At 39.6% G+C, this 22,395-nt stretch overlaps 1 protein-coding gene across 1 annotated transcript; it reads right to left on the bottom strand.

Annotated features, from left to right (window-relative positions):
• Window positions 1-8,351: 8,351 nt before the first annotated feature.
• Window positions 8,352-8,804, bottom strand: LOC121796900. The gene has a single exon (XM_042195667.1). It carries the CDS (start codon window positions 8,802-8,804, stop codon window positions 8,352-8,354), a length of 453 nt encoding a protein of 150 aa, XP_042051601.1.
• Between the last annotated feature and the right edge of the window lie 13,591 nt (window positions 8,805-22,395).

Raw genomic sequence — 22,395 nt, 5'->3', positions numbered from 1 at the left:
TAAAAACAAATATGCAAGGCTATAATAATCTCATGCTTGGTGATAGGAAAGAATTATACCTCCAAAAATGGTTGAATTTGGTAGAAGAAACACAAAAGATGGTAGCCAAAACTTCCTCCCTTCCTCTCGGCAATCTCCCTCTCGGCTCCTCTCACTTTTTTTTCTTTGTTTTCTTTGTTGTGTAATGTGAAGTGTCCGAGAATGGATTAAAGAGGAGTGGTGGTGGCTCTTGGATGGTAGCATTGATGAGGAAGATGGAGAGGTGGAGAAAATGGAGAGTCTCCTCTTTGAGAAGGAAACCGTCGGCCATAAGGAGAAAGAAAAGAAGAGGAAGAGAAAGGGGGCGTTGGGCTTGGTCCACTTTAAATTCATGCTTGGGCTTCAATAATTTATTTTGGTTTGGGATCAATTTAATTGGAAGCCCAAGTTAGAATTAATATCATTATTTGATGGATTAAAAGAGTAATTAGGATCCAAGTTATTTTGTAATTAATTGGACTCTAATTTATTTTGAAAAACCCAAAATAAGTTCATACTTTATTTTTTTCGTATTTTCCTTTGATAATTAAAATTCACGGGTCTTTATTAATTTTGGTTATCTCGTTCTTCACAACCAAAAAAATTAAAGTACGTTTAACGGCACAACTTATATTTGGTGTTGTCCCAAATATAATCCCTTCAACCATTCCTCGATTTACGCACGTCGTCTTCCAAAAAAAAATATTCATCTCCACGTATTTCATTCGTCTTGCTAAATATAGCAATATCGTCGTAATTCTTTCAACGAGACCTTCAACATGTCTCTCAATGTTCATAAAAAAAAGATGTTCCAAAAAAAATCACATCATCACATAGAAACCATACTATTTTCCAAAGCACATTTAACGAGAAACATAGCATGCATAAATATTTTATATTAATTATTTCATGACATGCTTTAATTTAGTACTTTAAAAGTACGGGCGTTACACCTATTTATATTAAGTCACATATTGGGCCTAGTCAGGGATCTATGGAAGAATTTGGATATGGCCTCCCCAATTAGCTTCTTACTAATTAAATTGAACCCACAATTTAATATAAGCTTAAATTAGAATATTACGAGCAGCCACTACAGAAGTAATAGAGGGAACATCATTTTTGGTCCACGAACTTTGCCAAAGTATCATTTTAGGTCCGTGAACTTTGAGTTAGTATCATTTGAGGTACTTTTTACTATTTCCAAGTTTTTTTGGACGAAAATACCCTCGATACCTTAAAGTGTATATATTTTTAATAAATTTATCATATACTCATATTTTTTTTATAAATATCTTTACAATATATTTTTGACAAATTTTCTAAATATAATTTGGCCTTAAATATTATCACTTAATTTTGTGACATGCAAGTAAAATTGCTTCTTCAATTTTTTATATTATTTATTTAAAAAAATTGAATAAAGAACTTTCTTTAATAATAAAAAATTGAATAAAGATCTTTTTATAAATATCTTTATAATGTATTTTTGACAAATTTTTTAAATATAATTTGACCTTCAATATTATCATTTAATTTTGTGACATGCAAGAAAAGATCTTTATTCAATTTTTTATTATTAAATAAAAGTTCTTTATTCAATTAAAAAAAATTAATATAAAAAATTGAAGAAGCAATTTTACTTGCTTGTCACAAAATTAAGTGATAATATTTAAGGTCAAATTATATTTAGAAAATTTGTCAAAAATATATTGTAGAGATATTTATAAAAAAATTATGAGTATATGATAAATTTATTAAAAATATATACACTTTAAGGTATTGATGGTATTTTCATCCAAAAAAACTTGGAAATAGTAAAAAGTACCTCAAATGATACTAACTCAAAGTTCACGGACCTAAAATGATATTTTCAAAGTTCACGGACCTAAAATGATACTTTGGCAAAGTTCGTGGACCAAAAATGATGTTCCCTCGAAGTAATATTACACTGCCCATCCAAATCCGAAATTACAAGTATTCCGGGTTTCCATTTGTTTGTCGTTCATTTCCCGTGCTTAAGATAGAAACGTCCATTAATTAATTAATGTCCGCTATGAACTTAATTAATTAATATACTGTTAACTTTCATTTCCCGCGCTTAAGATATAAATTTCCATTAATTAATTAATGTTTGATATGTACTTAATTAATTAACTTCTTATTAATTCCAAGAGTGGACTTAGCATGAACACTTATTTATTATTCATAGAGTAATCAAACTCCAACCAGCTAGGTTCCGAATAATAAAACCTTGTTTCGCGCTCCTCTTGAGGACATTATCAAACGAGACTCATCTCGCGCACGATTCAACATAATAGCAATCCTAGCACCGCTAGATATTAATCACCACTGCGCAATATACCAGGATTCTTGGGTTGCGAAAAACCCGCATCATTTGGTAAGTCAAAGTAGTGCATATTCAATACCGTATGCTCAATGCTAACGTATATTGATTAAGAAATATGCGGGCTGACATTGCAACTTTTCACGATAAGTAGTCTCCTATCTAGATTGTGAAATTCTTATTTTTCTTTGTTTAGAAGTGACCGTGTTACCTTAAAGTGGACGACGCCCACAACTGGTCTATTAAAACAAAGACTTAGACTTTGTTACGTTGCTTATACATTTAAATATACAATAAACATTCATTAAATGTAAAACATAACAACATTATGACAAAAATAATCTGTTGCATCCATTGGAAAATAAAATATAGAGTTTTATAGTATTCAGTCACTCGAAAGGTGGTTTCTATTATACAAACTCTAACACAGGCAAGACTCAAATGAATTCCAGTAGACTGTAAAGTCATCCATGAATATCTCTATGCACTCTTCTAGCAAATCTGAAAATATACTCATCATGCACCTCTGAAAAATGCCCGGGGCGTTACACAATCAAAATGGCATTCTTCTGTAAGCATACATGCCAAAAGGACATGTGAAGGTAGTCTTATCCTAGTCCTTTGGGTGCACATAAATCTGGAAGTATCCGTTGTACCCATCAAGGAAGTAAAAATATTGTTTCATTGCCAGCCGCTCAAGCATCTGATCAATGAAAGGCAAGGAGAAATGATCTTTTCTGGTTGCGGTATTTACCTTCCTATAGTCAATGCACATTCTCCACCCAGTGACCAGTCGGGTAGGCACCAATTCATTCTTCTCATTCTTGACCACTTGAATTCCTGACTTTTTTGGCACCATGTGCACCGGGCTGAACCATTCACTCTCTGGAATAGAGTAGATGATTCCCAAGGCTAACAACTTTAATATTTCCTTCAGAACCTCTTCTCTCATATTCGAGTTTAGCATGCGTTGAGGGTCTCTATGTGCCTTAGTACCTTTCTCCAACCGTATGTGGTGCATGCACAAATCCGGACTAATCTCCACCAGATCCGACAACATCCACCCTATGAATTTTTTGCTTCTATCCAACACTTCTTGTAACTTTCCTTTCTACTCCCCAGTTTACTCGCAGTTGATTATCACATGCAGTGTCTCTTCTTCTCCCAAGTAAGCGTACTTCAGCCCGGGGGGCAATGTCTTTAGCTCTTTCTTGGGTGGACTTACTTCTAAGGGTAATGGGTTCTTCTCCATATCTTTTGCAGCCAGGTCTCCTTGTTCCGGAAAATTTTCTAAATTGGCCAGTTGGACAGAACCACTTGATCCAGTGGACCTCGGCTTGTGGCAGAACTCCATTATTGCTTTGTTGATCTCTTGATCAGTTAAGCCTTGCTTCAGCACGACTTCACACTATCCAACAACTTCCTTCTCAACTGAGTTGCTCATCTCTCATACTGCAAATTCCTCCTGCAACAATTCAATCTCAAGATATTCTTGGACCAAGGGGTTAATAACATCCACGGAATGCAAATTTTCAACATCCAAGAGGTTTCCTCATTGCTTCATCAATATTAAAGGTGAATTTCTCTCGATGGTAGTTCAAGCAGATTGTGCCATCACAAACATCAATGATGGTTTTGGCCTTCCTTAGGAATGGCCTTCCCAGTAACACAGCATTGGCATCCGCGAATTCAGACTCATTCATTCGAATTACATGAAAATCAACAGGGTAGAGAAAATCATGTACCTTCACAATTACATTTTCTAACACTCATTCTGGACTGATACATGATCTATCTGCGATTTGAATCACCATCTTTGTCTCCACTAATCTGGATCCAGTTAGCTTTTTGTACACTGAAAAGGGTAGCACGTTGATTGAGGCCCCCAGGTCGCACATCGCATGCTCAATCCTCACATCTCCAATTACAATGGGCAGGGTAAACATCCCTAGGTCAGTTTTCTTAGAAAGGAGCTTCCTTTTCTGTATCACGGCAGAGACATTCTCGCCAATCACAATCTTCCCTTCAGCTTTAGCTTTCTCGGCTATAAAGTCTTTTATAAACCGGCTGAACGGTGGAAGCTTTAGTGCTTGCAGAAAAGGCAAGTTAATCTCTAGTTTGCCGAAAATTTGCATGAAGTTTACCGAGTCCTCCTTCTTCTTCCTTGCTTCCCCACGGTAAGGGAAAGGTTATACTAGCTTTACTGGATCAATTGGGACTTCGTTGGCAGCTTCCTTTTTCTCTTCATTACTCTCCACAACTATCTCCTCATGCTGTAATAACACAAACTTCTCACACTTAGACCAAGAATTGGGCACGGTAAAATTACTTGGTACTGGGGATTTAATTCTGTGTCTGGCCCCCTTGGGAGCCAGACTTCTGGGGTACTTTCTTCTGGTGGTCGGCCTTCACTTTCTTAGGAACTGATGGGGCTGGTTCCTCTTTCTCTTTCACGGCTTGCTTTGGTACGTCCCTCTTGACTAATACGGTGGTGGGATTGGTCATTACTACCTTTCTTTTCTGGGTCGGGGTACTTGCTGGAGTACTGGCGGCTTTCTTGAGAAAGGAGGTTCCTGGGCCTAGTTGTTTAGGCTCGCTGCTGGGTCTGGGAGGAATCATCTGCTAGGTCTGGCTCTTCTCCATTGAGGCGATCATCCTCATCATCACATTGATGACCTCGTCCATCTGCCCATTCTGAACCTGCATGGCCCCCTTGATCTCCGCAACAGATGAGCTTACCGTGATAAACTCACTCCGGACCTCTCCTATGTTGCGCCTCCACTCGTCTCTGTCAGCGCCAGTCATGCCTTCTGAATCCTGTAGCTCTCTCTTCACAGTCACCACATCGGGTTTGCCTACCTCATAGAATACGATCTCGCCATCCTTCATCTGTAAGAGCCCCTTGTTGAAAAAGAACGCCACGTTGAATAGCTCTGGGGCGTCACACACCTGAAGGTTGGGCACTGAGTTCGCCACCTTCATTCTCACCTTTCTTCTCATATAAGCTCCAAGGAGGTGGAAAGTGTAGAGATGGCGGACCGTGTGGCTAGTCATCGAGTTGCACGCCTGGGCCAGCCAATATCCCAGATGGACTTTTACACCTTTCATCATGCACCAGGTAAAATAGAGTTCTGGAGTTGTGAGGGCGATGCTTGTTTGACCTAGCAGATTGTACCCCAAGAAGACCTGTGCAAAATGGAGTATCGGGTTGGCAATGTGGTATCCCTTAGATGAACTCGTCTTGAATTTCAATCCGTGCTTGCGGGAGCTACCAGGCCATCTGTATGTCAAAGCCTTCAGTCTTCTTTGGAGGCCCTATCTACCTCTCATTCTAGATTCCCTCTTCATCTTCCTCCGGAGTAAATAACCCCATCCGCAAGGACCACTCTCGGATGCTCATCATCATATCCTCATTAAATAGGCGGAAGCTTATAGAGTCGGCGTCAGGGTCCATGGTGGACTTGAACTTGAATGAGGTGAAGAACTCCTTTGCCAATGCAATGGGCACCTCTTCTGTGCAGTGATCCAGCAGCCATTCGAATCCGATGGCACAGATATACAACAAGAATTCTTCCTCCGACTCTATTTCTTGGAGGGATGGGGGATCGTACATCTTCCCGGACTTCGCGAGCTTCCCCTTTGAAGAGCGTCCTTTACAAGTCAGAGCCAGTTTAGGGTCCTCGAATTGGACCATGGCTTCCAGCAACCTCTTCGTCAATAGCACCTCCATCTGCTCGTACACCGGCTCCACCTCCCGGTTTATCTCCGCTTCCTCTTCTTCCTCATTCTCTTCATCCTCTTCTGTCGGCTGGCCGAATGGTACACGGATTGATTCTAGGGAATGCTTTTTCAATCACCAGGGTTGAGGAGGCTTGCCTTTGCTTCTTCTTTAAGGGTTTAGCCTCCTGCTTCCCCTTGCGTTTTCGCTCCATTGCATAGCGCTTATCCTCGGCCTCAGGAGAAAACTCCTCTGTTTCGACTAGGTGCCCCTGGGCCTGGGGAATGTCCTTCCTTGTTCCCTCTGGCATCGCCTGGGTCTTGGGCATATCATCCCCTGCCTCCTCCTCGCCCTTCGAATCTACCAACTGCAAACGCCTAGCTCTTGTAGACGCTAGAGTCCCTTCCAGTTTCTTGCTTCGCCGGTTGTTCCAGTGGTTTGTTCTCTCAGTGGCCGGCGTGTCCTCCGATTTCGGCACATCGTCCAGTACTACGATTTCTTTTGACACCTCAGAAAGTTCGGGTCCATCTACTTCCATATCCACAACCTTCTTGGTCCCCTCATTGTCACCATCGTCTCCCTCGACGATCTCCTCTTCCTTCTCATTGTTTTCAGCAGTTTCACCAGCAGGGATATCCCCCTCTACACCTTCATCATTAGGGATTTCTCCCTCTACACCTTCATCATTATGGATTTCTCCCTCAGCACACTCATCATTATCGTCCTTATCGACAATCTCCTCTTCCTTAGGAATTTCTTCCTCAACATCCTCACTCTTCTCACCAATTTTAGTTTCCTCAACATCACCCTCACTAGTCCTATCACTGCTACCCTCAGTATTTCTACCACTTTCATCTCCCTCCACCTGTCTCTCCTCGACCTCATTATTCCCTCCTCGTAGGACTCTTCATCTCTCTCAATCTCATTCCTCGTGCCTTCTACTTCATCATCCCCCTCCTTCTCCACATCGTCATGTTTCTCTTAACAAAAATCCCCCTCCCCCCTTTCTACTCATTCTTCTCCTGAATCAGTGGGTAGAACTCTAGGCATGATAATTTAGGGTTCGATTTGGGTGGATGGTATTGAAGGTGTATATTCCGAGATTAGGGTTTCGGGATTTGGGGGTTTCTTTCTGGGATGAGATGGCTTTGCATGTTGAAGTCTTTGTTAAGGTTGCAGGTCTAGGAGGGATATTTATCGGGGCTAGACTTGAAGAGGCCTCCTCCTTCTTGAGTTCTTCTGCGATTCGAGTGAACACATCGCTGGCTTTTTCCCATGTACCGAATTTCTTCAGAAACTCCTTCATGATTTGGTCAGGATTGAACACATCGACTTGTGGCGGAACTATGGTTGAAGGTGTAGCGGCAGGGGTTGTTGACGGAGCGGTGGATATTGTGGTCGCCATCACCCTTGTTCCTAATTGCTCTGTAGTGGCTGAGACGACGAAGTCGCCACCGCCTTTGTCTGAGGAGCAGACGATGGCTTTTTCGCTGGCAGATTCTGCGGAGGTTTTGATGACTACTCGCCAGCCGTGGACTTGACCGGTTGGGAATTTTTTCGCCGAGCCTTATGTGGTTGTTGTTGGTTTTCCATGGTGGTTTTATCAGAGTTTGGTGGTTGTTGCGGTTGGTTTCGCCGGAAACTATCACAAACGAATTTTGGAGAGGTGAAATGAGGGTTTCGAAAATTTGAGAGTTGTGAGAGAAAAATATTGTGAGTGGAGAGTTAAAAGTGATAGGGGAAGTTATTTTAGGAAAAACAAGCAAAAGGAAAAAGAAAAGGAAAATAAGGAAATAAAAAATAAAAGGAAAAAAGTGGAAGAGGGACGGTTGTATGCTGACGCAAGCAGTCAGCAACCGTACGCTTCCTCACCCAGTTTTTTTTAAATTTTGAATTTTGAAATTTTTTGAAACTTCCCCCCAATTTTCATTCGAAAAACACTTCCCCTCATCTTTTTCTGAAATTCGATTAACTAAAAGGTGAGACATCTAAGTAACCTGGTCAAGGGGATGTGAATCCAAAATATTTCAAATTTCAAAACTGCTTGCCCTAGTGTGCATGATGTTTCAAAAATATTTTTGGAAAATTTAATTTTTTACTTTGTTTGGATTTTTTTTGAATTATATGAAATAAAACATATTCACAATAATTACAAATTTTTGCGTAAGTATTCTTGGGATTACGTTGGGTCAATTTCACAATTTAAAAATTTCTTACAAATCTACATGACCCAGCAGATTCCCGGAGAATACCTAGCAACCTGACCCGTTAGGCAATAGTGGAGAGTATACGTAGTGGAATTTCTTTCACCACGCACATCTCTGAACTATCCCTAAATACCTTGATCCTATGACCATTAACAAGAAACGGGATAGAGTTAGGGGTGACTCCCTGAATTTCCACGGCTCGATTCGCTCGGAGGCCAACTATTGTGTAGGGTCCAATCCACTTAGACTTTAGCTTCTCGGGCATCAGTTTGAGCCTTGATTGGAATAAGAACACTTTCTGGCCAACTTGCAGTTCCTTGACCCGGAGGTTTTTGTCGTGCCATAATTTGGTTTTCTCCTTGTACCAAATTGCAGCATCATACGACTCAAGCCTAAGGTCCTCCAGCTCTTGGATTTGCAGTTTCCTCTCCTCTTCACAGGTCTGGGGCTTCATATTCATTTCCTTGACTGCCCAGTAGGCTTTACGTTCAACTCCGATAGAGAGGTGGAACATTTTGCCAAAAATAAGCCTATAGGCGACATTCCAATTGGAGTTTAAACACTGCGATAGGCCCATAAAGCACCATCTAGCTGTTTACTTCAATCCTTCCTTGATGGATTCACTATTTTCTCCAGAATAGCCTTGATTTCTCTATTCGAGATTTCTGCCTGACCATTTGCCTGGGGTGGTAAGGAGTAGATAACCGATGGTGAACACCATGTTTCCTCATTAAATCTTCTATCGTCCGGTTGCAAAAATGAGTGCCTTGATCTGAGATGATTGCTCACGGTAAACCATACCGGTTGAATATATTAGCATTTAGAAATTTCGCTACTTCTTTTGATTCACAAGAACTTGTAGCCTTGGCCTCTATCCATTTGGACACATAGTCCACCGCAACCATTATATAGGTGTGCCCATACGACGATGGAAAGGGACGCATGAAGTCCATTCCCCAAACATCGAAAATCTCATAGACAATACTAGGAACCTGCGGCATTTCATCCCTCGCAGAAATTCCCCCGGTCTGTTGGCATCTAGAGCAACTCTGGCAGAATTCAAAAGCATCTTTATTCAACGTTGGCCAGTAAAACCCGCTATCTAAAACTTTTTGAGCTGTCTTTCTTGGTCCAAAGTGACCACCACATGCCAGTGCGTGGCAATGATTCAAGACATCCTTTTGTTCCCACTTGGTGATTAATCTCCTAATTACCTGATTTGAACCCATCCTCCAGAGGTAAGGGTCGTCCCAGAAATAATATCTGGCTTCACTCTTAAGTTTTATCCTTTGGGACCGGGAAATTTCTGGAGTACTAGGCAAATCTCCCGTGACCAAGTAATTTGCCAGGTCCGCAAACCAAGGTTCTGCATTCAGCTTATACTTCCCTTTGTCCGAATCCCCTGGGCCGGTTAAAGCTAACACTGTTGCCCATCTGATAGGTCTAGGAGATTCCATACCGTAGTACAAATGTTCCTTTGGGAATGCATCTGGTATATCTTCTTCATTATCTCCCTGGAGTATCCCACTTAGGTGATCAACCACCTTGTTCTCAGTGCCTTTCTTGTCTCTGACCTCCCAATCGAACTCTTGAAGTAACAAGACCCAGCGGATTAATCTCAGCTTAGACTCCTTCTTAGCTAAAAGGTACTCCCTCCATCCCATAGTAGATGTCACACTTGGGGATTGGCACGGGATTTTAGGAGGTTTGTTTTGTGTGTTAAGTGGAAAGAGAAAATAATATATTTATATTAATGTGAGAGAGAACTTTTTCCAAAAAAGGAAATGTGACATCTTTTGTGGGACAAACTAAAAAGAAAAGTGTGACATCTACTATGGGACGGAGGGAGTATTTGATAGCTGCATGATCTGTGAATACAATCACCCTAGACCCTAACAGATAAGGTCGGAACTTCTCGAATGAATAAATAACAGCTAGCATTTCTTTCTCCGTAGTGTCATAATTATTCTAGGCCTGGTTGAGAGTCTTCGAGGCATAGAAAATTACATAGCTCTTCCCGACAATCCTTTGACCTAGCACTGCTCCAACCACAAAGTCACTCGTGTCGCACATCACCTCGAAGGGGTGATTCCAGTCTGCAGCTCTAATGATTGGGGTCGATACAAGCTTGTCTTTCAAAAGTTGGAAAGCCCCCTTGACATATTTCATCAAAGATGAAATCTACATCATTATGCAGGAGACGAGTAAGCGGTTGTGCAATCTTCGCGAAATCTCTAATAAACCTTCGGTAAAAACCAGCGTGGCCCAAGAACCATCTTACTTCCCTCAGATTTTTAGGGTAAGGTCGCTTCGAGATTACATCCACCTTCGCTTTGTCCACTTAGATACCTCTCTCCGATACAACATGGCATAGGACAATACCCTCAGGAACCATGAAGTGGCACTTCTCAAAGTTGATTACGAGGTTCTTTTCCTAACACGACATCCAAATGACCTAAGCACGACTCAAATGAATCCCCATAGACAGTGAAATCGTCCATAAAGATTTCTATGCACTCCTCTAGTAGGTCGGAAAAAATGCTCATCATGCATCTCTGGAAGATTTTGCCGATAAGTATACGTGCCGAACGGACACGTGAAAGTGGTCTTGTCCTGATCTTCTGGATTCACATAAATCTGGAAATAGCCATTGTAAGCATCGAGAAAACAAAAGTATTGTTTCCCAGCTAACTTTTCCAACATTTGGTCAATGAAAGGCAGGGGGAAATGGTCTTTCCGAGTGGCAGTGTTCAACTTTCTGTAATCGATGCAAATTCACCATCCTGTGACTAATCTTGTGGGTACTAGTTCGTTCTTCTTGTTTTTCACCACTTGTATTCCAGATTTCTTTGGTACCATGTGTACCGGACTCACCCACTCACTGTCTGGGATTGAGTAAATGATTCCCAAGGACAGTAGTTTCAACACTTCCTTCAAAACTTCTTCCCTCATATTCGGGTTGAACTTCCTTTGTGGATCCCGATAGGCCTTCGCGCCCTCTTCTAAACGGATGTGATGCATGCAGAGATCGAGGCTGATACCTACCAGGTCTGATAGATTCCACCCTATGGCTTTCTTGTTCCTTCTGAGCAGTTCGAATAATTTTCCCTCCAGCTCCTGAGTCAAGTTGATGTTAATGATAACAGGGAATGTTTTATGCTCCTCCAAGTAAGCATACTTCAGGCCCGGCGGAAGTATCTTCAATTCCTTCTTTGGTGAACTTGTCTCCTGGAATAGTGGATTCTTTTCCATTTCCTTCGTGGCCAAATCCTCTAGGTCTGGTACTTCCTCCAGACTGGCCAGATGGGCATATCCCCTTGACCTGGCAGACGTCGGATTCTTACAAAATTCCATGATTGCCTCTGCTAACTCCTCGTCTGTTAACTCTTGAGTATTAATTGAGTGACTCATTTCTGAATTATCAATTTGTTCCTACATGAGTTCGGTCTTAAGATATTCCTGGACCAATGGGTTAATAACATCCACAGCATGAAGATTTTCCACATCCAAATGTTTTCTCATAGTCTCATCAATGTTAAAAGTGAATTTCTCCCCATGATAATCCAGGCAAAATGTACCATCAAAGACATCAATTATAGTCTTAGATGTGCGTAGGAATGGTTTACCTAAAAGCACTCCACTAGACTCAGCAGACTCATGTTCACTCATCTTAATCAGATGGAAATCAGCAGGATACAAAAAATCATGCACCTTAACTATCATATTTTCTAACGCACCTTCTAGGCTTATGCATGATCTATCAGCCAATTGGATCACTACCTTCGTATCCACTAACCTTACTCCTACGAGTTTCTTGTAAAGTGAAAGAGGTAGCACATTGATTGACGCACCCAGGTCACACATTGCATGCTCAACTTTCATGTTACCAATTGAAATAGGTAAAGTAAACATACCTGGGTCGGTCCTTTTTTACGGCAGCCTCCTCTTCTGTAACACCGCTGAAATATTCTCCCCAATCACGGTTTTCCCATCTGACTTGGTTTTACCCGCAATAAATTCCTTGATAAACTTACTGGAGATAGGTAATTTCAGAGCCTGTAGAAATGGCAGGTTGATTTCCAGCTTCCCGAAAATTTCAATGAAATCCACTGGATCATTCTTCTTCTTTCTAGCTTCCCCAAGGTAGGGAAATGGCTTAACTGTCCTGCTGGAGTCTCCCTTGGAAAACTCTCCTGTTTCTTTCCTCGCTTCTTCATTTTTCCACTTCAGTTCTTGGGCACAAGAAGTATGGACCATCCCCTATTCCGGCTTCCCCTTTTTCATTGTCTTCCTTCTGCTGGACCATGTCCTCTGTCTCCTTGTTTACCACAGTCGGCCCTCACTCATCAATCTTCATTGTTGAACTTATATTCTCATCTCGATCTCAGGGTGATTTGACTGATGTTTACTTTGTCCGGTGGTTTTACAAAAACAGGAATTCTTCTTTCGTTCCCTCGCATCTCATTCAACGAAGTGGCAATTTGCGACATCTGTTTCGCTAGCATATCCATTGCGGCCTTCTGTTCTTGTTGAGCGTCTTGCAGCTTGTGGACTAAGTCATTATTGGCATGCATGTTACTCTGAAATTGTTGCTGCGAGTTGAGTAGATCGCTTACCACATCATCTGCATGCCTTGATTGTTTGGGGTATGGCTGACTTGAATGTGATCCCTGGTTCGGGTGGAAATTCCCTTGTTGCCCCTAATTTGCATTATAGTTGGTACTCGGTCCTTGGTTTCCTTGGTAACTGGCTGGAGGGTTTGGATTATTGCTCTGGAAATTCCTCTGGTGTGGTGGGACATAGTTACTTGAGGGTTGCATCTGATTCATGTTGACCCAGTTAGACTAGTTTCCTTGATTCCTATTTCCCCAATTGTTCTGTCCTTCCTGATTCCTGCCAGACCAATTAGATTGGTAATTCTGCCCCTCCTGATTCTTATTAGGTCAGTTAGATTTCCCTTCGGGTGGATTTGTAGTCTGCGGTTGAGGAGGTGGATTCTGGTTTTCATCAGCCCATCTGAAAAGGGATTATCTCTCCATGGAGCATCCTTGATCTTCAAAGGGTTCCAATTACTGTTCTGGTTCCAGTTACACACTGCATTCACCAGGCGTTGGCATTCCATATCTCCTTGTGGGCCATAATTCTAACATCCCTCCTTTGGACCGGGTAATTGCTTTTCTTTTTCTACTGGAGCCGGTGAATAGTTCTTTTCTATAGCACTCAAAATCGCCCTCTCTAGTTTGTCCATCCTAGCGTACATCCTATCCTCAACTTGCACCATCACTGCATCCACATTTCCCTTCTCAGAATGGTACGAGATGAATCATACGCTTTCCTGGCTCCAATAAGTCTCTCCAAGATATCCTTGGCTTCAGTCACACATCTCCTAGCAAAATCTCCTCGCTTGATATGTTTACAAGATCCTTGCACTCTGGAGTCAGCCCACCGTAAAAATTGTTGTATACCTCTGCTTCAGCCATACGGTTATTTGGGCATGAGTCTAGCAATTAATTTTAGCGCGACCAGTATTGGCTAAGGGTCTCATCGTAGTCCTGCCTAGCCCCCTGAATTTCTTTCTTAATTGCATTGGTGTTGGTGGAAGGGAAAAAGTAGTCTAAGAACATCATTCGGAAATCCGCCCAATTATGGATGGAGTTTGGTGGAAGCCTTAGTAGCCACGTATTCGCCTCCCCCTGAGAGCGAAAGGTAGAGCGCGCAACCTATAATATTCTTCAGTTGACCCTACGGGTCTCTTCAGAATCCCGCAGAGTTTGCAAAATTCATGTAGAAACTCATACGGACACTCAGTCGGTCGCCCATAATAGTGTGGCATCACCAATAAGACATTTGTCTTGACTTCAATTGCAAGTTGTGCTGGCGTGACCACTATTGCCTGGGCTGGCTCACCATTGAGGTGGGCATTCAGTGATCCTATCTCAGGATCGTTATCCACTATCTCTGCCATAACTTCTGGCTGCTCTTCTTCAAGCTCCGGAGGTAATTCCGGTTCTAGTTTAACAGGTGAGACTGGGTCCGCCTCACTTCCTGAACTCGAAGGTGTTGGGTTTTTTGTGGTTAACCAGGTCCTGAGTAACAGGGGTTGTTGTTTCCTTGGCCCGCCAACTAGTCTGGGTATCCCTCCAATTAGATGTATCATTCTAGTACCCGTACCTCGAGCCTCTACTCATAAACTAAAAACGAAAAAGAAGAAAATAAAAACAGATCAAAGACTATATATACCAAATCACTCTAAACACAAACATAAAATACGCCATCCAGTCCCCGGCAACGACGCCATTTGAAGTGACTGAAACTGAGGGTGCACGTGTGTGCAAAGTGCATATCAAACAGGTCCAGGGGATTTACTCAACCGCTAGGCCTAGCAAATCTTAAATCTATCTGACAGTGTCGTTGGGATACTCTCAATCACTATCAAAACCTTGACCCATTTACTATTGGCTAGTATAGGGGAGTAAGGATCGATCCCACAGAGATGGAGGTGTAAGCAAATGTTCAGAGGACTTGGGAGGGGTTGGATGCTGCCACGCAACTCATGGGTTAAGACTTGTTTTAACTACTAGATTCAGAGGAATTAAAAAGTGACTAACCTACTTGCTAGACCTGAGGAATAGGAAAAGTACGTACGCATGCATGGTTGACGGAAATGAAATTTTAACTAGAGAAAACATGCAGTGGGGACCATTTTCCCGATTAAGCTAGGACGACAGAAAAGCTGCAGAAAGTAAACACGGCCAGTGACAGATCCGACCTCTAACTAACTTCTACCTTCGTCTTTTCCAAACAATCAAGCATGTGAAAACAGAGCAATCTTAAATCCAACTTCAAGCATTATGATTAAGCACAAAATTACTAGATCTAAACTACTAGGCTGGGCAAAATAAGCAGACAATAGTAAACATCCATAACCATGCAAAATTCAGAACATCACGTCTCAGATCCAACACTCCGACCAACAATTCAACTCAGATCAACAAAAACCAACTCTGATACGTCAGATCCATACTACTCAATTCAGATTCAACTGATTCAACAACAGATCAACTCTGATCAACCCGATCTCAACTCCGATTCAAACATCAATTGTGAAAAGTATCCAAAACAGTAAATACCAACATTCAACCATCAAAATCAGCTAAATAGAAAACAGAAACTTCCATAGCTACTGGATTAAAGGTTCAACACAGAAATAGTAAACGCCGAGCTTCTAAAACGATGAGGTCTCGGCTCAAAACGACAGAAAATAAGCAATTGTATCTTCGCCCTCTGTAAGAACGGTGTTACACCACGGAAACTGAGCTAGGTGAAAACACTCGACTCTTTTTTTGTATGCTCTTCTTCATTCCCTTTTTGTGCTTATATCGTTGTGAACTGCTCAAGTTGGATCGTCAAACTGATCCGGCCAGCCTACATATGCCTGCTACCGTCAAAACGCGGGTGACTGGATCCAGTAAAAGCTCAGGCTGATCAACTCGACTTACTCCGACTCGAGTGAGAAGAATGGAAGCACTCAAAAGAGTGATGTTCAAACCCTTAACCCACAATACTATTAACTAGTATAGGGAAGTAAGGATCGATCCCACAGAGATGAGGAGTTTGAGATTTTTTTGCATGACACGACTTGGGGATGGCTGCTGCCACGCTTCTAGGGGGTGGGTTAAGCTAAACTACTGAACTTTGGAAAATATAAACTTCACTAAACTGATCAACTCACATAACGAAACTAAACTACTTGATCAACTTAACTTAACCTTCCATAAATGGTCAAACAGAATAAACGGGGACTGTCAGTCCCCTGCAAAAAGCACTGTAAAGTAATAACTTTCTAACAACTTCATCTTCTTCAACAAATCAACATGGAAAACAGAGTAGATAACAGATCTGAAAAGCTAAGGAAGACGAAACATCAGAACAACTCATAAAATTAAATCTACTCCTAAGATCTAAGCTACAACTAATTAAAAATATAAACTAACCCATGCTCATGCAGAAATGAAAGAGAAACTACTAGATTTAAACATCCTAAACACCTTAAAACATAAAACATCAGATCTTACCAAATCAAAACAGAACAAGACATTTTGGAGCTAAGACGTGCAAGATAAAAAGGAAACTAAAGGCAGATCAGAAAGATCATGCACAAAACATAACACGGCGGCTGAAAATGAGAACATAACTTCAAATTTACTAAATCAAAAACATTAAAGCGTCAACAACATCATAAGTAAACGGAAAACAAACAAGGAAAACATTAAATTGCTTCATCACCCCTTCCCGGAGTGGAATAGAAAGAACAGAAAGCTGAAAGTACAGGAAACTACCACGAAAACTACCAGCTAACCAAACTAAGACAGGACCAAGTGTGTGTGTGCAAAGGAATCAAGAACAAGAAATGAAATGAGCTCCGATTTCAACCCTAGAAGAGAGCTGAATTCCTAAAATTATCCTAACTAAGAAAGCTTGTGAGACCCCCCTTCTACCTATGACTCGCCCTCTTCTTCTTGTGTTGGGCATCCTTTATATAGAAAGACGTAGGGCTCTGATCCCTAGGGTACCATTCTCTCTTAATTGTCATTGCTGCTCTTCACATTTTGTGGTGGGGCCTCTCGCTCTATCTTACATGTGGAATTCCTACTGGCTCTGTTTGATTCTTGACTTGATCCACTCCATGCCGCAGTTTTTGCCTTCTTTTCTTGATTCGTGCTTCCGCCCAACTGATTTGTTCTATCTTTTGAAAATGGCGGATTTCACACACACCTGGCTCAAAATTGGCTGTTAGTTTACGGATTTGAGTGCAGTTTTGTCACGGAACACATGCATGAAACAAGCCTCATCACTAGGCTACCACGAACTCCCAGAAACTACCCCATTAAAGCTAAGTGTGCAGAGAAATAAGTGTGTGAAGTGAATAGCTAAGAGCGAAAAGTGAATATGACGATCGATGATGATGCCTCTCTTCATGTTGTGTCTCTATTTATAGATGAGGCTCGGATTCTGCCCTCCTAGAAAGTCCTTCAAAAGATGTTTTTTTCCACTCACAGTTGCTTCCGTAATCCCCTTGGTCAGGTTTCACGCTAGCTTCTTCACTCCATTTTCCTTCAGTTTCCTCTGCCTGGTAGATTTTTCGTTTGTTTCCTTGACCTGGAAGATTCTCTACGCACCTAAACTTAAAACGTTTGTTAGTTCATAGAAATTATAGAATTTTAACCCCATAACCGATGCATGAAATGAGCCTTATCATTCTGCCTTTGGTTTCTGATTTTTCTCTAATTACTTTATCAATAAGTGGGTAACAAGTTCAATCAAAGGTGAAATATAACTGTAAGTCGGTGGCTGAATCACAGTCGGTCGACAAAGCTAATCCCGTGGGAAGTTCTTCTGTTGGTCGGCCTGAAGGTAAAAATGAAGCGATACCTATTTGTAATTAAGTATTAAACTCATGGACGGAAGTAATAAATTACAATTAACTGAATTGTGTTGTATGCAAAATTTTGGCGAATATCTAACGTAATGAAGTAATAATATGATTGGATGAACATAATACTCGCAAATATGAAATCCTAATATAAACTGTATTGTATGCATAAGTATACTAATATATGTACTCATTATGAAACAAATAACATATTTGAATGAAGTAATAACATGATTGTATGAACTTATATACTTTTTGAATTAAGATTTATGCTTGTCATGATTTTTTACTAACAACATTTAGTTTTTATGTTTTATATCTTGTTTTATGTGCCAAATAAAGGATATGTCCAAGCCTAGTCGTAGATGTACCAAATGACACGAGGTTGGTCGGCATGATTCAAGGAATTGCGACAAGATACATGAGAAAAAGAGTAAACAAAATAAGCGATGAGATCTTTTGTTGACATTCATTTTGTTAGTGTTATTTCTTTGTGGTTTATTACTTCATTCTAGTAGGTTCATTACTTCATTCCAGTAGGTTTATTACTTCATTCCAATAGTTTATTACTTCATTTAAATAGGTTTATTATTTCATTTTGCTAGTGTTATTTTTTTGTAATTTATTACTTCACTCTATTAGGTTTATTACTTCATTTCAGTACTTAATTACTTCATTCTATTAGTTTATAACTTTATTCCACTTTGAATTGAAAGTGAACTTGAAAGTGAATAGACTGTGTAAAGTGTTTTAAAAATAGGTATTTCTTCTTTATTATGATGTATTCGTGTGACAATGTTGAACCTATTTATTTGTAAGATGAACAACATGTGCCTGCATTTTGGTATTTTTGTATTCACAATATTCATTATGATGTATTCGTACAGTTTGTTGTCGTTTTTAATTTATGGACATGAAATAAAATCTGATTTCAAAAAGCACAGAATAACTCTACTAGTGAAGTTTTTTTAATTTTGTTTCATTACGTGTAAACCTTTCAGTCTCTTACTAAATCCACCCCTTAGTATAGAACCAGAGACCAAATTAGGGCCCTTCGATCTAGTCTTTGATGGATGGGATGAGATGGGATGATGTAGTGAAAATTTTCATCCTTCATTAGGTAGCCAAATTACTTCAACCGAGGGTCATTTTTATCAAATTACATTCATAGTTTATTACTTCACTTTAGATGTTTTAACTTCATTCTAGTAGTTAATTCCTTCATTGTAGTAGTTTATTACTTCATTCCACTTTGAATTTGAATTTGTTTAATATTTTTGGAAACTTTAAAGCGAATAGACTGTCTGAAGTGTTTTAAAAGTAAATTATTTTTTTCTTTATTATGATGTATATGTATGTCAATGTTGATGAAGTTATAACCTCATTTAATAAGGTAGGGGAATGAAGTAATAACCCATTCGAAGTTTAATGATGTAAAAACATATTTTGATGAAGTGATATACTTGTTGAATGCAGTACATGCACGTATGGACGAAGTAGTGATCACTTTTCCTCATCTGCTTCAGAATCCTTTAGAGTAATAACCTAGTCGAATGAAGTGATAGAGCATAAAAATAAAGTAATGACCTAGTCAAATAAAATAATATAGCAAGTTAAGTAATGAAGTAATAATCTAACTGAATAATGTAATACCCTGATTGAATGAAGTAATTTAGAAATCTAAATAATGACGATTTCCACACTTGGTCTTCTCCACTCTGTAATGCCTTCAATCAACCACGACGATTGAGAAAGGCGACGCTGCTCTCCAGTTTCTTCCTCTTCTCCACCACCGACGTCAGCTATCCAGCATCCTCTCAAACCCTTCCTCTGTTGCCCCATTACCTCATCAATTGTTTCCTTTTAAATCTCCTTATTCACCACCTTCCCTGTGCTGAACAGCAAGTGCAACACCATGTTATCACTATCCTCCCAATACACTGCCATCCTCATCTACAGATCATACGAGCATGCACCACATCTGCGTTCATGCTCCATAGATGCGCGATGTTGATCTCCCTGAACCCGCACAGCGCCGACAGTTGGAAATTGCCACGAATCTGTTCTACTCTGCCATCAGCTTGTTCTATGATGTTGTGTATGCCCTGTCGCACGTGTAGCCGGAAAGCTTTTCCATCTCTACCAAATCAGAGATCCACTCCGCATATTGATTCTTCTTCCTGGACTCCGATGCGGTGGGGCGGGGGAGGCCGCGCTATGGAGGTAGTTGCGTCAGGGATGAGTGAGAGAGAATTGTAGAGAGAGGAGTGGGTTGGGTTTGGGAAGATAGGAAGAGATGCATATACGATAACTGCATCATTTTTTATCTTCCAAAACTACCCTTTTATCAATTTGATTGAATAAAAAAAAGCTGATGATGTGTAATTATAAATAACCATTAGATGTGATTAATGAGTGGATGAGATTTGGTTCTAGTTCGATCTTTAAAATTGCTTCAACATTAATCACAACTCTATAACATATATACACACATAAATTAAACATACTTCATCATATAATTTAGCAGAATCGATTATTTTTTTAAAATTTTTTAGTCAAGTAATATGTGCTTAAATTCATAACTTATTTAATTCTTGCAAAAAGATAAATTTGTAGTTATTTTGTGTAAACCTGAAACTTTTTAAAAGAAATTATATGTTAAATGTCATTAGTAAGAATTGGTTTTTAATAAAAAAATGTTTCTTGTGCAAGATACATATAGGGGCAGTAATATAGATTTAGAAAGACAGGTGCTATTACGTGTGTTTAATATTTTTTTTGTTATATAGTTGTTCGTATTGATTAAATAATTATAAATTCTACATAATTATTTTTTAAAAGTTTTTTCTTGTTGGTTTTATTGTTGATATCTTTTGACCAATATAATCTCCTTTTAATTGCATAAAAATAAGCTTTTGAATTTTTAAATTATTTTTATTATTATATTTTGTGTGAAATGCTAGCAATAAAAATGAAAGAAATACCATCAAATATTATGTTCAATGCTAAAAATAAATAATAAAAGCAATTCCTATCATATAAATTGGTGATTAAAAATTTTTAAATTTTTTTCTCCACAATAGAAGCAATGATGATTTTTTAAATTGATGTAAAAAATTTAAGTGCATAGAAAAATAAAGCCATGAATGTGTATATATATATGTGTGTGTGTAGACTAGGACTATATGTATTATGTATGGAATATACAAATTTTCCGTATTTTGCATGGCCATGTATGTTTCTAGTTAGAGGTGGGGCCAATGTATATGTCTATTTGTCAAAATATTATTGGAAGGATATACCATATCATATTTTCATTTGGTATTCTTTTATCACTGAATATTTTCTCCGGATGGAGGGATGAAGTATCAACTTGTGATTTAGATACAAACAGCCAAACTAAAATTTTATAGGAATGGACAAGTATATATGCGATATATAATAACGTGACAAATTCATAAATAAAACCATTATACTCTGTCGTACAATTTTTATAAAACTAATATACTGTGTTGTGAAGCATATGAATAAAATATATACATTGTGTTAACGAATTTCTGATATCAGAACAACTAGTATAATTGTTCAGGTATGCATATATACTTCAGAGATTAATTTACCGAAACAAAGAGTTTTGTTTTGCATTGTAGGAAATAGTGGCTGCTAATATAATATTACGAAAAGATCATTAGTTGGACCATGCAAAAGATAATACGGAGTAATAAATTCACAATATGCCATGACTACCCTTACTAAGGATAGTAACCATGGTTGAATCATAACAGGGGAGGTAAGAAAATGGAGGAGGGGAAACGACATAAATCAACTCCAAAACTTTATATTAACTCAAACCTCAAAAAGAATATTCGAACAATAATGGAAACGAATCAATGCAGTGGAATCAATGTCTCATAGGAAATAATTTTGTTGGGGTACTAATATCGTGAATAGAAGGCTTAGAAAACAAACAAAATATGACAACGGAATATAGTCTGTTGAGAGTCAAGGAGAAATGCTCATGTACGAAGACACGACGCACTCGGAAGTGATCAAAGTTCATCTCAACATCCGCCGCGCCATCACGCTCAACCTGCATATAAAAAAACATATGCAGGGATAAGTATTTGATATACTCAGTGAACACATTGCCAAAATAATTTATCAACAGTTATGTCACTCATACCACATTGAACTCGAGTTTTACTTTATAAAATAATCAAGAATCACCAAAACATTTCATAGACTGCAGTCAACTCCCTTCATTCTCATCAATCGTCAATCGCAACCTCTTTCCATAGTGCGACGAAAGTGTGGCCACACTTTTCTCCCACGAGACTGGCCGACTAGCAAGGACGGCTCCCGATCCCCTCTATGCACAAGCATGGTAGGATTTGCGGCTCATACTCCGACCCGAATTCGTTTCACATGACATCATCAAAACAATCATTGACATGACATAACATTTAAACCACCTTTATAACACCATAATCACTAATTTGAAAGCATAAAAGAGTTTTAATCTATAGATAAAGTTGGTCAATGAATTAATGCAATTCCCGCTTGAAAAGGAAGGAGGGGCTACTCTAGAATAAAAGAGGAAACTGCGTAATGGTTGTTTCCAGCCATGAGTTCCCCTATAACATAAGAACGTGAGCGGGCAGTGCTGGGATAG

Source organism: Salvia splendens, chromosome 3 (genome assembly GCF_004379255.2).
Source record: "Salvia splendens isolate huo1 chromosome 3, SspV2, whole genome shotgun sequence".
Classification (NCBI taxonomy): domain Eukaryota; kingdom Viridiplantae; phylum Streptophyta; class Magnoliopsida; order Lamiales; family Lamiaceae; genus Salvia; species Salvia splendens.
The sequence above is the reverse complement of the archived record's forward strand: the minus strand, read 5'-3'. Positions and strand labels throughout refer to the sequence as shown.